Below are 17,136 nucleotides of genomic sequence, written 5' to 3'. Positions count from 1 at the left end.
TTAGGATGCGAGATAAAGGAGAAATGTGTAGCAACTGGGAGACAACAATGCATATTCAGTCTCAAGAGGGTTGAGAGGAAACAAATACATCCACTACTATTTGAAGCCAGAACTACTGAGCGATTTGAAAATATACCTAGAACATGAACCCAATAACAACAAGGAACTCGAAGAAGAAGGAGGACATAAGTTTTGAAGGATCAACAGTTAAAGAAGGGGAATCACAAAAAGAAGCGGTAACAGAGCATCTAGTCAAAGGAGCTTGGACACCAGGGACATTGAAGGGGTACGCAAGCACGGTTAGGAAGTTCAAAGCTTGCATCAATAGTACGTGGAGAGAGTTTAAAGGAGATGAACCAATGAAGGCAGAGGATGTGTATGGCTTTATAGTGTGGGCAGGACTGTCAGAAGTAGGAAAGGCGGAGGCACCGGGGAAAGAACTGAAGTCAAAGACAATAGCAAAATATATAGCAGGTTTCAAGGCATGGCATATGGCCAAGCACCACAAGGAACCAAAATTGGACAGAACAATGATAGAAGGACTGCTGAGAGCCGCGGAGAGATTGGCAGAGAAAAGAGAGCTGACAAAAGAGGAAAAAACAGAGAAGAAGGCAATAACGGTGATGGACCTCTTCAAAATGGTGGCAGGTTTAAATGGGAAATTGGAGTTACATGACTTAGCAGTAGTGATAGCACTGGTAGTGTTTTGGGGGATGGCACACCTGGGAGAGATCTTACGGGACTCAGCGGAGGAAGGAGCAATTAAGGTGGAAGACTTATCTTTTGAACAAGGGAAGAAGGGGAGGATTGCAATACTGAGGCTGTGGAAAGCTAAGATGGCCAAGCCCGGAGAAGCCCAGTACATCAGGTAAGAGGGGAGTCAGCGGGAGATAAACAAAAGCTAAAACTGCGGTTTGTATGCTTGGTAGGTTATACGAGCAGTTCTCAGTCCTAGGCCCGGTCTCAGCTTTGACAAGGTTATTAACGAGTGAACATGTGAAGAGGAGGGGAAGTGATCTGCTATTCTCGGCAATGATAGGAGGCGAGTGCCAACCCTTATGCAAGTTAAGGTTCCGGAAGATGTTGGAAAGCGTATGGGGTTTAGGAGGAGTGAAAGACGGTGGATGGTCCGGACATTCATTCAAGGTAGGTAGTGTGTTGTTAAAGTTTAACATGGGATGGGATAAAGAGAGGATAATGGAAGAAGGTAGATGGAAATCAAGCGCAATAGACATATATTTGAAGAGATGTACGGAGAAGGAAAGAGAAGAAACAAAGGAATTCTTATGGATAATTGATAGAAGGAACGGGAGGGCAGAGGGTGAAAGGAGAGAGAGAGAAAGAAGGAAGAAGATGTGCGACTGAAGATACAAAGATGAGGAATCAAAGTTAGAGATATCTACACATAGAATGCTCTTCAATGAAAAGCTTGAAGATCTGATGACTGAGCTGAGCCCGTGCGAGTTGTGGGCTTCTCAACAAGTTGAGGCTCTCACAAGACCCACCTAGATGGGAGGTTCACGCAGCCCACAAATGAGATTGACAAACTCAACAAGAGATTGGCTAGCGTCAGCGGCTATTATATTGTAAGATCACCCCAAGCCTGCGACAGTAATCTGTAGTCCATTACACGGGGTGTAGTAGAGACCGGCAGGGTGAGAGCCCCGAGACACTCTCGGGGTCCAAGAATAAAATTGTGGTGCTGATTTGGTCACTTGAGGAAAAAAAATCTTCTCCACGCCTCATTTTACCTTCTCTCACTCTAGTGGGCTCAGCTCTCATTTCTATTCTCTCTGAATCCTCATAGCCTTTTAAATTTTCAATTCTTCATTTACAATCTAAAGTCCTTTCACTAGTCTCAATGAAATTAACTCAAACTACGGGTCGAATGAATCAAGAACATAGAGGAAAACTATTTGCAAATAAAAATAAACTTCAAGAAAAGGTAGTTATGGTGAAATCATTGGAAGAAGAGAAAGCTTTGAGGATGGAGAGAGAGAAGGAGCAAGCAGAAGAAAGGTTAAGAAGATCAGAATCAAGAACTCAGTCTGAGAATCTTGGATCTACGTTTCAAGGTCAGAAGGAACAAGGAATGTCAAAAGGAATTGTACTGGACCAAGTAGACAAAGTAGAGGTTGAGGATGGAGATGAAGACTCACGCTCAGGTTCTGATACTCAAGATGTAATACTGCTTGAACTGAAGAAGAAGGAATGAGAGAAGTTAGTGAGGTGGAGAGAAGAAGAGCAAAGACAGCAAGAAAGAAGACAATCAGACCTTGCTGAGAAAGATAGTGAAACAGATGTTCACATACTGCCTTATAATGGTAAGTGTACTTTTGAAGTTTGTGGTGGCTCCTCTTCTTTCTGGTTTCTGTCAGAGTATCACGTTTTGCTGTCCTTCAATCAAAATTCCCAATTTTGATGGCTGCTATAAGCGCCAAAGTAGTAGAAGAGCAGAGGTGAATTGGGCTGCTGTTAGCACCATATGTCGTGAAATCCTTTTTGGTACAACAAGCTGCTGCTGGAAGCGCAGATTTAGAGTAGACTAAAGGAAAATATTCCTGTCTCTAGAAAACCTAAGTTAGGTTCTTGTCAGTTGACAAGTCTAGTGGTCTGGCTGCTATTAAGCACCTTCTTAAAACTCGTTTAGAATAACGGAGTGAATAATATAGTCCAAGATACTTACGTAATCTTTGGTTTTTCCCAATTTGGTCCTGTTGCACAGCCTTGTGCGAGTTGAGAGACACAGGGAAAGGCCTAGGGAGTGCAACTCTCTTTCAACGACTAACACAAGTGTTAGACAACAAGAATGGCCCGGAAGCTAGGCGGTTGATAAAAGACTTGAATGTGTCCTTTGGCTCGATGGTCCATATGGAATACAATGTTTATAAACCGCCAGAACTAGAGCATTTATTGACATATCAAAATCCCCCGGCGCTAGTTGGAAGTGGTTTGATCTGAACACAAGCCCAATTGCCGGTTCCATGGGCAAACCATGATGAAGGAGAAGCGCTGGAGCAGCAAGCTAATCCTATCGCCCCAACAGACCAGTCGGGTACTGGTCTTGATCCCATGGAGTTGAATTTAGTTCATGATGTGAAAGCTAAGAGGTAGAAAAAGAGCAAAAAGAAAAGTAAGAAGAGGGACATACCAAGTAGTGACTCATCGTCTAGCAATTCTGAAGATTCTAAGCCAAAGAAGAAGAGATCACGAAAGAAAAGTTCTAAATATAAAAAGAAACACTCTTCGAGTTCAAGCTCATCAAGCTCAAGTGACTCAAGCTTGGAAGACTCCAATTCTTCCTCAGATTTTAGCTTGGATGAATCAGATCTTGCAAAGAAGGCGGATTTAGAATGCAAAGTAGTGGAATTTGACTCGGCTGATCTCCCGGATCTCCAAGTCCCAAAGAATTGGGACAAAGGTTTCAAACGTCTCCGCGTCTATGTGCCCCTATCTGTCTTCAAGAAATCAGATTTAGAATCTTATCACGATGATGATGATAATGATGAAAAGTCAAAAGACAAGAAGAACAAAGCAAAAGCTCGAGAGAAGGCTTTAGAAAAACAACTTACATATGGTGATTTCATGGAGATGTGTGATCTTGAAGAGCGTTATGCGCAAGAGATTTACCATTTAGACGCTTATGCAGATTATATTGTGAAGCACAAACAAATAGTTTCAGATTTGAAGAAGAAGTATTTATGTTGGATGGTTGGACTTCAATACCACTTGTCAGTCAGAACAGTGATTTTTAGACGGCGTAAACTCATCAAAACAAAAGTTAATGGGAAGTCGGTGTGGAAAGATAAGGTCCAAATCCCTAATGGCCTTCAGCCTAGTGTCGAGGGGAAAGCTAAATTTAGTGCTGAACAAGCCGGAGATCTGCAATATGATGGGAATCCATACGCTCCGGGAGGTCCTAAGTACGGGCTCAGATTCTTGACTGGGCGTCCTAAGTCGGAAACAACTACTCAAGTAATTTAGAAAGTGATCAAGAGAGTGATAGAAGTGGCACCGTCTACATCTAATCATTCTAGAGGAAAGAGAGGCGGAAAGCACCCGTATGTGAAGAGGAATTTTTATGCTTCAACCGTAATGGTGAGTTCCCATTGAGATTTGGGTGAATCATGATAGGAGTTCTTACTCATGTGTGGAGCGGTTCTTCTCAGATTCCCATCAGGCAGCAAATACGGCAATGCCGGTTCAATTGTCATCCTATAAGCCAAATTACTTTCAAAAAGGGACAAAACAACAAGGGAAATCTGGAACGCAAGAAGAGAGTTAACCTGCGTGAGTAGTGTGTTTACTGGAGTTATGCTTTCAGTAAAACAAGCTCTGGTGGAAAGTTTGTTTTCTTGCCGGTGGGCCTGGTTGATGATTAATACAACTTTGGTTTTCCTTGATTTGTGCTGCTGTTGGGGTTATGGGTGTGATGTTATCCTTGTTAGTGCTTGATGATATAGAATCTTGTTTTCTAAGTCTATTGAAGTCCTGAAACATTAAAAACATTTGAAATTTGAAGTTCTTGAATTCAGGATCTGGTTGTGCGTTGCTGAGAAGTTTGAGAGTGAGTGTCATGAACAGAGTCAAGTGCTAGTACCTGAAGATGGTATTGGCCAGGAAGACTCTGGTAGAGACGAGTGCAACACTACCTCAGACGATTCATCAGACGAGGAGTCTAAAAGACAGAAGAAACAGCCAATACCTCTCTATGAAAGGAAGATTTTTACGGTTGAGGTGAAAGATCCTTGGCCGGTACCAGTATCTTGCAGGATGAACATAGTAGAGTGGGCTTGTCTGATGAAAGAAGTAGGTCTGACGAGAGAAATACCTTATATTGTGACAGGATTCACAGAAAGTTTTTGCCTTGGTATACCTCAACATGGTATTGCAGGGATGAATTGGTACACTCCGGAAAATCATACCTCCGTCTTGTCAGCTAGAACGCAAATCGAAGCAACTTTGAGAAAAGAATTTGAGGCTGGAAGATTGGCAGGACCTTATACACACAAAGAGCTAAGAAGGAAATTTGGTTTCTTCAGATCAAATCCAATGGGCAGCGCGGTAAACAGTGACAGTTCAATTAGAATGGTTAACGATTTATCATTCCCCAAGAATGTAGTTGGTGTACCTTCAGTAAATTCTTTTGTAAATAAGCTGAATTACGGGACTTTTTTGGATGATTTTGATAAGGTAGCTGGTTTCTTTCAAGATAATCCAGGTGATTGGGATCTAGGAACATGGCAGAAGGCCTATAGGCAACTTCCGGTCCACCCGTATCAAAGACGTTACTTATGTATTCTGGATTTCTACAATTGTTTATGGGTAGATCTGGCTGTCGGTTTTGGTGGAGTTGCTAGTTGTGGTGTATTCAGAGAACCAGCACATGTATGGAAAATTGTAATAGAGATGTTGCTGAAGATTGTGAGGGTAGGTGCTCTTGAAGAGGACTCTAAGCTCACTAGTTGGGAAATTGGTAGGATTGATTTAGGAATTTTCAATTCTTTATTTCATATATGTAGTATCTACAAGTGAAATAAAGGAAAGAAGGAAAGAGGGCGAATAGAACAAGTAGTCTGTTTGGACAAACCCAAACAGACTACAGTTAAGTGACTCCTTAGAAGGAGATTATAAATAATATCTAGTATTATAAGTAATGGATGAGGGTTGGATCCAAGACCCTCCTTTAATCTTTTATTAACAGATTTAAAGGGTGAGATAAAGATCACCAAACTGGTTGTTCTTGTGGTCACCAATCTTGGGTTATTCTTATGGTCGCCAACCTGAAAGTTCTTCTTAAGGTCACTAACCTGGGGCTGTTAGAGGTCACCAACCTAGGTTGATTTCTACTTGGGGGAAGCAGAGGATCCAGAGGGGAATGAAGAATGTATTACCTACTTTTAATCAGGAAGCTGATTAAAGTTGATGAAGCTTATCACTAGTCTTATTTATATATAAGACTCTCGATATGTACTTCAGTTGAACTTTAATTGTTCTTTAAAAGTAGTGGGTAATTATTGCTTGAGGGGAATCTCTGAAGGCTGAGAGAGGAGGGGTTTATATACTCTCCTCTCCAAACCTAACTGTAGTGATATTTGTTATTATCACTACATTGGTTCAGGGTTAATCATTACTATATGTTAATGTGTATCACTAGTAGTGCTTAATTACATATACATGTTATGTGTGATATGTAATATAAGCATTTAACTCTTGACACTGAGTTATGAGGTGTAAATGGTGTTTTATTACATGTTACATGTTGTTTTACGGGTTCATTTATATGTAATAAAGGTTTTGGTACATTGTATTACAGGTTACATACAGTCTATGTTCAGTATGTAGCATGTAATTGATTTTATACATGGTGTTTTTACTGTTGCAGGCTAGTTTTGGGTCCATGTATATGTACTCAGGGCTGACAAAGATCTTCAAGATCTTCAGGTGGGTCAACAATAATCTAATGCTTAAGAGACCAGAAGACAAAGTATCCTTAGATGATGTGACAAATCTTAGTATGAATTTAGGAGTTATGACTAACCCACCGAAGAACTTTGAATTTGTGGTGGAACAAAGATTTGTTGTTTTTATTTGGAATGGTCATGATCATACTGTTAGATTACCTGAAGACAAATTAAGAGAAAGAATCCAGTTAGTGATTGAATTTCTTAGACCAGGTGCGAAATGGGTGTTAAATCAAGTAGAAAGTTTTGTGGAGAAATTGGTACATACAGTATACATTGTCCCACATTTGAAGGCTTACTTAAGGTCGTTTTACCGTTGGATGAAGAGTTGGAGAAATAAAGCGGCGCTGAGAGAACACCTGTTGGTGTGAAAGCAGATTTAAAGAAATGGTATTGGGCACTGAAGAATTTTAACTCACAACCGTTGATCCCTTCTCCCAAAGCGACGGAAGTTGCTTGGGTGGGGGACGTGTCGTCCTCCTTTGGAATTGGAGTGCTAATAGGAAAGCAGTGGGCCTGTTCCAAATTTGTACCTGGTTGGCAAACTTTAGGTTTATTGGAAGATAAACGCTTGATAGTGCGGGCAGAGACAGTTGCCATTTGCTTGGGGCTGTTAGTTCTACAGAAGGTATCATCTATGGAAGGTGAGTACTAAGGAGAAGTCGTTTAGTGAAGACTGTTCTGATTTCTTGATTGTTCTAGGCAAGAAATTTGCGGTGTGGACGGATAATACAACATCTCAGTCAGCAGTAAGGAAAAGGAAATCCCAAGACAAAATGGTGAATGAAGAATGGAAACAAATCCAAAGGTTACTTACTGTTTTGGCTTGTGACATAGAGGCAAAACATGTCACATCAAAAGGGAATGATGCTGACACGTTATCTCGAGGGATCTTAGGGAAATTAGACTGGTATTGAGAAGTTTTGATAAAAGTACTGGTAGACCTCCAGCACTTACTTAGACAAGTATTTCCACCTAAACTTCAAGCAATAGAAGATCAAGATGAAGAAATCACAGCACAAATCTAACCTCAAATCGTTCAATCTGAAGAGAGTTTTGAAGCCATATGGAGCATTTTGGAAGAACGCTGTAGGAGTAGACGAGTTGGAGATTGATGAGGTGAAGAAACCTTATCTAAGAGGTCCTTGGGGTAATGGTACTCTGAAGAGTTATAATTCAGGTGTTGTGAAGTTATATTGATTTGCAACAGTGAAAGGAATAGATAGAGTCAGGTAATTACCAAGTTCACCTCTTTTAATGAAACAATTTGTCGTCTGGGCTTCAAAGAAAGATGTAGAGAGGGCAAAAGATGATGAGTCAGTGAAGTATTCAACACGCAAAGCATATGTGGCGGGTATTAAAGCATGGCACCTTTTTCACCATGAAGAATATCCGTCAGCAGTAGACGATGCAGTGAAAGCTCTTCTCAAAGCCTCAAGGTTGTTGGAAGCTGAATTAGCTGAGGTCAAATTCAAATGTCAAGCAGTACTAGTATGAGATTTAGTGATCCTTTTAGAAGTCCTTCCGGATCAAGGCAAGAAGGGACTGGTGATGTTGACGGCGGCCTTAGTTGCTTTTTGGGGAACCACTAGGCTAGGAGAATTAATCACAGATGATGCTACAAAGAGGATGCCGCGTTGGGATGATCTGATGTGGTCAAATGACAGGTTGTATGTGAAATTAGCAGTTCATAACGCAAAAACGGCGACTCCAGGCGAAGTACAGTTTATTGTACTACGTTGACAAAAGTCCTTGTTAGATCCAGTTTTGATGTTACAAGAATGGTTTTGCTACAAGAATAGGAAACTGAGCAATGAAATCTCCGTAGTGGAGGTAGATAAGAAGATGGGAAAGTGGAAACCATAGAGAGGTTTAGATCAATATGGAACTCACATTGTTTGTCCAAGGAGAAGCTACTCCATGGCCATTCCTTTTGAATAGGCGGCGCCTTGCTTTGGTGGAACTTGAGAGCAAGTAGAGAAGAAGTGAAAAGAAGCAGATGCTGGGCTTCGGATGCATATAAAGTGTACCTGAGGAATTATCCAAACAAAGATTTGAAGAAGACAAAGAAACTGTTAGAAGACCTCTTCTGGGATGAAGAGAGTGGGAATTGAGTGATTGTTCATACCACACTGTTTAACAGGGTCACATGGACCTATTGTGTCTTGGTTTAAGTTTGTGATCGCTGAGGAGGCGTATAGATTGAATTGGGGTGGATCTTCTTTGGTCAAATTCTAAACGTTATAACCAACTTATGTTCTGTAAGCTTTGGTTTATGTGTCAGAAAACTCTGCGGTGAGTTGAGGGATGGAGCTTCTCAGGCTCACGGCTCAAATCCCCGCGAGTTGTGGGGAAGAGAAGCCCTCCAGGGGTTCTTTGCTCTCACCCTGGCAGGTAGGTACCGCTATAGTGGTGGACGTCCATCACAAATAGCATACCGACCTTGCCAGGGCATACCCCCAAACCACCTATAGTAAAATAAACCGTTGTTATAGAGGTTGCAAAGAATACCCTAAAAGGGTAATGCTTCTTTGGAAAGTATTGATATTAAGTATAAGTTCTTAGGGTTGAACTCTGAGACTTATCATAATAACGGTACTCAAAGTAAAAAGGTGGTTTCTGCCTAGTTGGGAAACCTTGGGAAACCTACTTGTAAAAACTAGGCACCACCCGGAAAAAGTAGGTGAGCACTCTTTAGAGCGCCGTGCCGGTGGCCTCAATTTCCGCTCATCACCACCATCCTATCCTGCAAGGTTCAACCCCTTGTTCTCCCTCTCCAAATTCACCCACAACTCAATTTCAGAGCAAACCCTTTATCATTGACAAAATCATCTGCCTGTTCAACTACTTCAATCAATTCACCTACTCATTCCAAGCATTCAAATCAACAAATTCTAGACTTACTACCTCATTCTAGTAGTGTATCTTGTCTGATTACATTCTTTTCATTTGATATACCAAATGATCATCAAGTTGACGATGGATTTGATTTGGATCAATTGGAATTGATTTCTGATTCTTTTAATGAAAAGTATCATCAGATTAGTCAATCTCAATAAAATCCTTCACACCCTGAATTCATGACTGATACAATCTTAATTCTAAAGTCTTGAGAGTTGTGACTAACAATAGATTTTGGAAACAATAGATGGTTCAAAAGCTGATCGGTATGATTACTCTGTGACCCCATGCAAGTTGTGACGATTGATTGTTTTTGAAAACGATTGATTGGTCAAAGTTTTTGTGTGTTTCTTTCTTCTGTTTTGGGCATCTCTGAAATGAAATGTTTGAAGTACAATCAAACAAAAGCCTGAGTTGAGACTGCTCAGCACAATTCTGTCTTTTAGAAAGTGAGAGTTGAAACAATTGATTGTTTCAAAAACCAATTGACTGATTTCAAATCAAAAATTGTCATGATCTGGAGGTGAAAGTGGTGAGCCAATGTAAGATGAAGAAGGATAGAGGAGGATGAAGGTTGCAAGGTGGAATAAACGCCCAATAGGAACTTTCCGGATGCATGAACCAGATCCAGACAGTTCTTGCCAAAAGCCGAAGGTACATATGTTTAAAGTAGAGAAAGGGTCCTCAAAGCCACCCGGTTGAGGAAAACATACTTGGAAAAAAAGTCCCCGCCAAAAAAACAAAGTAGGTTCCAGGTCTTGAAGTAGGCAGAAACCACCTTTTTACTTTGAGTACCGTTAATATTCTGCTTCATGTTGTGGGCGCGGCGCAAAAAGCGCAAAAAAGTCGCGCCCCGGCGCGGGCGTGCCTGGTAGCGCCCCAAAGCTTCAAAATATGTAGGGGCGCGCCCCATAGTTAACCCGCGGGTTTTTGTCAGTTTTGCAACACATCTCCATCAGAAATACCTGGAGAGGACTTTGAGGAGTGTTGCTTGATCATGGTATTAAGATATTGGGCCAACAGTCTACATACCTCACTCTGATCTGTTGTCACTTTACAGACCAAGTCTTGCCCAAAAGACGTATAGAGTTTCATGTGTATAAAATTGCAGTCAACTTCCTTTGATTGTGATATCTCTTGCAATCTACCTTACAGTCAATGACTAGAATTCTCTTATTGGCAACTATTTACACCATGGGAAATATTGAGTTCAAAACCCTATTGAGCAGAATTGTGGTGTCCAAGTCCGCAACTTGTCTCAATCACGGATCTAGTTCACATTACATTCACAATTCATTCACAAGTTGCCCTCAAGCTGTAATCACGTGGGCTGACGGGCCAAGGACGGGTCAGGCTCCTTTGCCATCCTGACTCCATTGGATTTAAGGATGCCACAGTCATCAAATCTGGATTTGCCAAACATTCTTGAAGGCATGTCTATGGCAAGCGTAAATAGCGAGGACAGGGAATGTACTATAAAAGACACTTGTCGGTCAGAAAGGGGCATTTGTATGTCTCATGACAAAGGGTTATCAGAAAAACCTGAGGGAAACTTGTGAACGTATTGTGAACATAATGTGAACTAGATTCGCAATTGAGACAAGTTGCGGACTCGGATACCACAATTCTGCTCAACCGGGGTTTGAACTTAATAATTCCTGTGGTGTTATCTTCTGGCACTGTACGCTGGTGTAGCAGATTTTTTCCTTTTTTTCCTACTTTTTGGGGGCGAAGGGCGCACCTAACGCGCCCCAGTGGCGCCTGTGCCAGTCCGATCAAGATTTTTCGCGCCTGGGCGCGCCTGTCGGAAGAAGGACGCACCCACAACATGAATTCTGCTCTTTTTTTATTTTTTTTATTTTTTAAGTGCGATTTTGCTTGATTGCATATTACACTAACTAAACAATTACATAGTAGGGGACTAGTACACCAGAAATTACAATCATCTAGTCGGTTCAAGAATTAGAGTTGTCTGTATCTCGTTACGGAATTGCAAAGTTATCTTCCTCTTTTTTTTTGAAAACAGAGAGTAACAGTGACCTATACCAAGTAGTAGTGGACCGTGACACAAAGCCATGCCAATCCCGCGCCCAGGCTCCCCCGAAAGGACCTCAACCTCAGCCGCATTTAGCGGTCAAGGTTGAGGAGAAATGTAGAAACTTGCTGAGCAACTCTCTACATTTAATTAAGGAAGGTTAAAGACCATTAAATAATTAAAATTTGGCACAATACAAACTGATTAACCTTTCTTACAAAACCTTACCCGTAATGTAAGGAACTGTGAGAATGGATATAAAGCTCTCCCCATGCTTGAATTTCTTGCAAGTGGCTTGTAGTGTTTGAACTATGTTCGTCGGATTTGGGAGGAATGATTTGTGTTGATGCCATTGAAAAAAGTTGATAAATTCTCAAGTGTAAGATTAAGATTGCTGAAAAACAATGACAGTGCTTATGATGGCTATAAATGAAATATTATGATTGCTGTAGAAGAGATATTAAAATGCTTTATATATTGACTGTTTGAAATTGGATAATGGGATGGTGGAAATGGATTACAATACCCCAAGCCTTGTCCGTTTTTCTGCAAAATCGTCAAACAGCTATTGTAGAGGAGCGCCATTCTTGGAGACTCGAGGACATGAACAAAAACGCAAAAACTGCATACCCGTTAGCAAGTCAACGGGAAAGTTAGACTTTTTGCACCTGTGGCACCTGTAGGAAGTGACATACAAGTCTGTCAGAAACTGGCAATTACGAAGGGCATGTAAGCCGATTCTTGGCCCAGAGCAGTTTCAGCGCTCCTGGAGCAGTTTTTTCTTGCACTCAAACACAAGTTAAAACAAAATTCAGGGGGATAAAAACATTGTAGACCATTATTTACATGATAAACTGCCCTTATACAAATTTAAAGCACACTTGGACTTTGACTTTTTGCAAAGTCACTAGCCAGAGTGCTCTGGGCCTTGTCAGAGCGCTCTGGAGTCTTGTCAGAGCGCTCTGACCTCCTGTGAATCTGCCCTAAGTATGTACTTACACCACTTCCCTGGCATAGTGATTGAAACAAAATGCAAATAGGCTCAAGTTGAACTAATACGAGACCTCTTCCTAACCAGTAGTCTACAATCAGCTATGACCCCAAACAAACTCCGTCTAACAGCAACTCCATCAAAACCGGAATTATCTCCAGAGACCTTCCATCTCAACTCAATTCAAATCAGCACAATCCAGTCTTTTTACAAGTCAAAGGAAGCAAATGTACGCCTTTCCAGTCTCTGATGTTATATGACTCTGACAACTTTGCTAATCAATCGACTTCCTCCTCGTCTACCTCATCCCCATTGCCCTCATCATTCAACAACAACAACTCGTCCTCATTGTCCTCCATCTCAAACTCGGCAGCTTCATCCTGATCAAGCGGCTCTGCCTTGACAATTGGAGCTTCCACCACCCTTTGAAAGGCCAGTCTTGATCTTACCGCCAAATTCCTCCACTCAAGTTCAAGACTGACTTCGCTGTCTTGGCTTAAATCACTATCCTCAACTGTCTTGTTCAAGATCTTCAACATATCAATATTCCATGTGATACATAATCGGCTATGACTGTGTGTAAAGCGACTAAGAAGTGAGTTCAAAACTTCCTTGCTCTCAACCAAGCGATCTGACATCCTCGGCTTTACTGAACCTACGATCTGCATCATCCAGGCGTTTGTAATGTTCTCAACGTTGTCATCTGCGTTGCCAACATTTTTATACATACAATCTTCAATAAATCAATCAGACCAGGTAAGAGTACAAAACTGCTCACCTTCCAGAGAAGTGAAGTTTGCAATACTGACATCTTCCTTTCAACATCCACCGCCCACTTAATCATTTGACGACACTCTCGGCCGACTCGACGAAGCTCATCGTGAGCGTGTGTCATTGCAAGGTACGCCTGAATTCCCTCTTGTGTCTTTGGATCTACCGCCCACGCCTCTCCAGGATGCGTCAGTTGACCCACATCCCAGAACGCATCATACACTGACAGGGCTCGGCAATCTTCAAACGAGGGACAATCCATAACTGGACCATCTGGGAAATCGCGATTGAAACCCTCGACTATGCGTTTGAAAGTGTTGTATTTTGATTTGAATGCGGTCTGCTTTTCCCTCAATGACTTTTTCATCCTTTGTTGAACTCGAGTGCCTTAATTTTTGTAATATCTCAAATTCAGTGTAATGCATACTTGTCATTATAAACAAACATTACATACCTGCCCGCTCATCACTATGATTTTGCATGGTGAAGACATCAATTTTCGCCACATGGAGTTTGTTTTTGGCCACCCGAATTCGGATCAGCCCTCTTCCCTTGGGTGCTACAGTTAGAATTTGCATTTCTTAATTGCTCCAGTCTCCGGTGCTACCATCAATGGGATTCAAACTCACTCGAAGCCCCCGGAGTATCTCTATATTTGTCACCTCCGAGTTGGTCCACCACCTCCTCAATCTTGGCTTTCAGCACAGCAATAGACTCAGGTAGGGCAGCAAATTCGAGCTGCTCTGCACGGGTTCGATCCCGTCGACGCTTTGCTCGTAGCAACTCAAATTCGTCTCTATATCATATACATAAGTTCAATTGAAACTGACTTACAGTCAAGCAAAGATAAGTTACTCAACTCTGAGGTCTGCAGGCTTTGTTCCAAACCCACAAGCTTTGCTAGTTTCTTGCTCAGAGTCTCAGTGTTTTCATGCACCAATGCGTTCAGTTGACATTCCCGCTGCCGAGACCATTGTTGGATGAAATAATCTTCGTTGTAAGTAGGTTCACGTTTGAGAATATCCAACTTCAACCTGCTATCCAAATACTGCTTGTGGGCTGCACGCTCGCGCGTTAGCAGCGATTTAACTTTGAAACAAAGGGATCGTCGGTGTGAGACTATTCCGAAAGGATGTATTATAAAACAAGCTTACCCAATTTGGTTCGACCAGCCTCATTGTGATGCTGCGCTTGTAGATTCAATGCGCTGAGTCAATGAAACGATGTAGAATACCTGAGACCACTAATCAGTGATGAGAGCCTGGACCAAATCCGCTCCATTCCCTCCCCATCTGATAGACCCCAATCCATATTCAGCCTTGGATTGTACTGTAATTGGCACGTCCATTGGTGAACAAATGAATGGAAAACACTGGTACCAAACATAAGCAGGCCAGCATCACGCTTATCTGGGAATAAATTACGCTGGATAATATTCCAGTCATTGATTGATATCAGACAATCATCATATTTACTCATTGATTCAAGCAGATAAACCAGAAGGAGTCTTGATTGACATACTTTGAGAATTCCCTTCTCCAAATTACATCCAATGTCATAAAGCACACCATACTTCATATCTCGCTGACTTTGCTTCATGAGCCAGTCAAGCATAGCTACAGGAAAATGACCACTTTGATGAAATGATACATGAATCCATATCAAATCATGGCTTTTGGCCTTTCCATTTGAACTAAGAAGGATTTAATGGTTTACTAACCGCTCGCCACTCTGGATAATATTGATGAATTTCAAAACATTGTCGTGTCGACACCCCATGCCCATCAAACCGGTTTCGTAGTAGCTTTTCCAAGTAGATCTACCTCGAACATCATCAGCAGCTGTATGCTGTGCGCTACATGGATGCTAAATATAAATATAAGATTTGCTGAAGTCAGTACATATGAGCACAACATAATAATTCACAATAAATATAAATATGAACCTCAACCAGCTCACAATCAAGTCAGAGGCCTTGTCACGTGGGTTAACCATCATCTTGTTCTCCCAGCTCCTGACGTCGGCCGGGGATAGAAACAAAGCCGGCATAACTCCAGTATTACCCCTCCAAGCGGCACTAGCTGAGTAGTGGCGCCTCTGCTGGAAATTACCATCAAGACAGACAACCACATTCGGCTCAGCCACTCGCCTCCCTGCTACTTCTGGTCCAAAGCAGGCTGGACAAGTGGAAGCCAGTATATCCTCAGGGAAGCATTTCAACACTTTATTTTTCAATTCTTCTTCTAGTTGAAGCATTTCCCGATAAACATCAACAGCAGCGGAATACCCTTTGCGCCAATCACGAGTCTGTAATAAGACTTAATTAGAATTCATCATTGAAAATACTTCTTTGAGCAACCACGTACCTGATCACTCCCTGCAACCACTAAGAGAGGATGTCAAGGATCCAGATATTCGTCTATTACCTCCACACAAGGTGTGATTTGTACACTACAGAATTTCCACAAAATATGATGATATCGCAACAATCAAATTGAAAATGCCGTTCTTGGCTTCACAGGATGACTGCCTATGTAACCTTTACGTAGCAACCGAACTGCATCCGGTGTGCACTGGCAAATCTGAAGTGGCATTTTGGTACGACCTGTTTTAATGGTTGAATACATACAATTAATTGTATGACAGACTATTTTATCTTGGAAGTAGACATTTTATAGCAATAAAATGACAAAATCCGACTCACCACACCAGTCAATTGTATCAATGGTGACTGTTGACCGCTTCCAAAGTGCACAATTACATGGTTCATTCATGTCATGATCCCATTTATTTGGGTCTACCCACTGAAAAGTTGCTCGGCTACACGGCATGAAGGCGATAAACATTGCTGGTATGATCTTTCTCCAGTTGGCTTCTTCCTGAAGAATTCTCTCTTGGTAAGTTACATCACGATAATAGTCGGCTCGATTGATAACGGGTGAAAGTTGGACTTCGTTTCTGGGAGGATCATCCAGGCCACCAGCTGGAATAAAAGCGCGGTAAAGTTGATCCTCCTCCTGATCAAGGTGGTCTGCTGGGTTGATAGGTTGAATGTCGGGGGCTTGTGGCTGATTCCTCTGAGCATCCACTCGATTACCTGCTTCTTGCTCACGACCCTCTAGTTCAGCAAGTCTCCGACCAATTGCTGACATCGGAATCGCTGCGCTTCTTGCCCGCTTTGGTTCGGGGGGGAACTCCTCTCCTGGTAATACCATTGGAAATCAAGCGTGGATTCGAGTCTTGTTGTTTCAAAAGTAACCGTAGAATATCTCGATCAAGGGATGGATTTCAAGTGTTGATTTGAGCTCAAAAGTCAGAAAAGTATCTATCTCAATCGATTATGTATGTACGAAATTAGGCTACTTTAAAGCTTTTGAATTGTGTAGTAGATCACATCAGCGAGAGTATCCTTATCGTTTGTAAAGATCTCTCAAATCTGTCAGAACTTGGTGGTTGAAGCTTGTGGGCTTTTGGCTTGGCTTGTCCCTTTTTCAACAGATGTTTGTCTGGCCTGAAGCCTAAGTGCAATTAAAAATATATTGCCCTAACATATCCGTATGATCACGGATTTCAAGTCGATCCAATATATGAACAGCAGGACCCTTGAATTTGTTGGAACCAATGATTGATGAATGCTTTCAACCAAGGACTTTAGAAATACCCCTTGATCTTGTTGGAAGATCGGGTGCTAGCAACACTTGGTTTCCAGTTTGGCTGGATGAATTGTCTTTGAATTGTTCATGTAACTTGATTCATATAAGTTTCAGTTGCACTGCACTTGATATAAATTCAAAGTATTTGATATATTGGATGTGATGATATCTTGATGTCATGCTTTCCTCATGTTGGTGAGCTATTATCGTGAGTTCTGTCATATCATCTCACTATTCATTCTGCAGGTGCCACAGTGATAAGTCAGGTCAAATAGATATCATGACTGGATAAGTACTTGCACTGAGTTGATGGTAGTGGGT

At 41.7% G+C, this 17,136-nt stretch overlaps 2 protein-coding genes across 2 annotated transcripts; one reads left to right on the top strand and one right to left on the bottom strand.

The window, feature by feature from the left end:
- Positions 1-1,861: 1,861 nt before the first annotated feature.
- On the top strand, positions 1,862-2,215 carry MELLADRAFT_59414 (uncharacterized protein; the record flags this gene model as incomplete). Its single annotated transcript, XM_007405375.1, has 1 exon — positions 1,862-2,215. One exon carries the CDS (start codon positions 1,862-1,864, stop codon positions 2,213-2,215), a length of 354 nt encoding a protein of 117 aa, XP_007405437.1.
- A 10,454-nt stretch (positions 2,216-12,669) lies between these two features.
- MELLADRAFT_102161 (uncharacterized protein) lies at positions 12,670-16,377 on the bottom strand (the record flags this gene model as incomplete). Its single annotated transcript, XM_007404874.1, has 4 exons — positions 12,670-13,094; positions 13,792-13,956; positions 13,997-14,281; positions 15,867-16,377. The coding sequence occupies 4 exons, from the start codon at positions 16,375-16,377 to the stop codon at positions 12,670-12,672; spliced, it is 1,386 nt and encodes a 461-aa protein (XP_007404936.1).
- Positions 16,378-17,136: the final 759 nt, after the last annotated feature.

Source organism: Melampsora larici-populina (assembly GCF_000204055.1).
Source record: "Melampsora larici-populina 98AG31 unplaced genomic scaffold MELLAscaffold_3, whole genome shotgun sequence".
In the NCBI taxonomy this organism is placed as follows: domain Eukaryota; kingdom Fungi; phylum Basidiomycota; class Pucciniomycetes; order Pucciniales; family Melampsoraceae; genus Melampsora; species Melampsora laricis-populina.
Note: the sequence above shows the minus strand (reverse complement) of the source record. Positions and strands in the feature narration are given on the sequence as shown.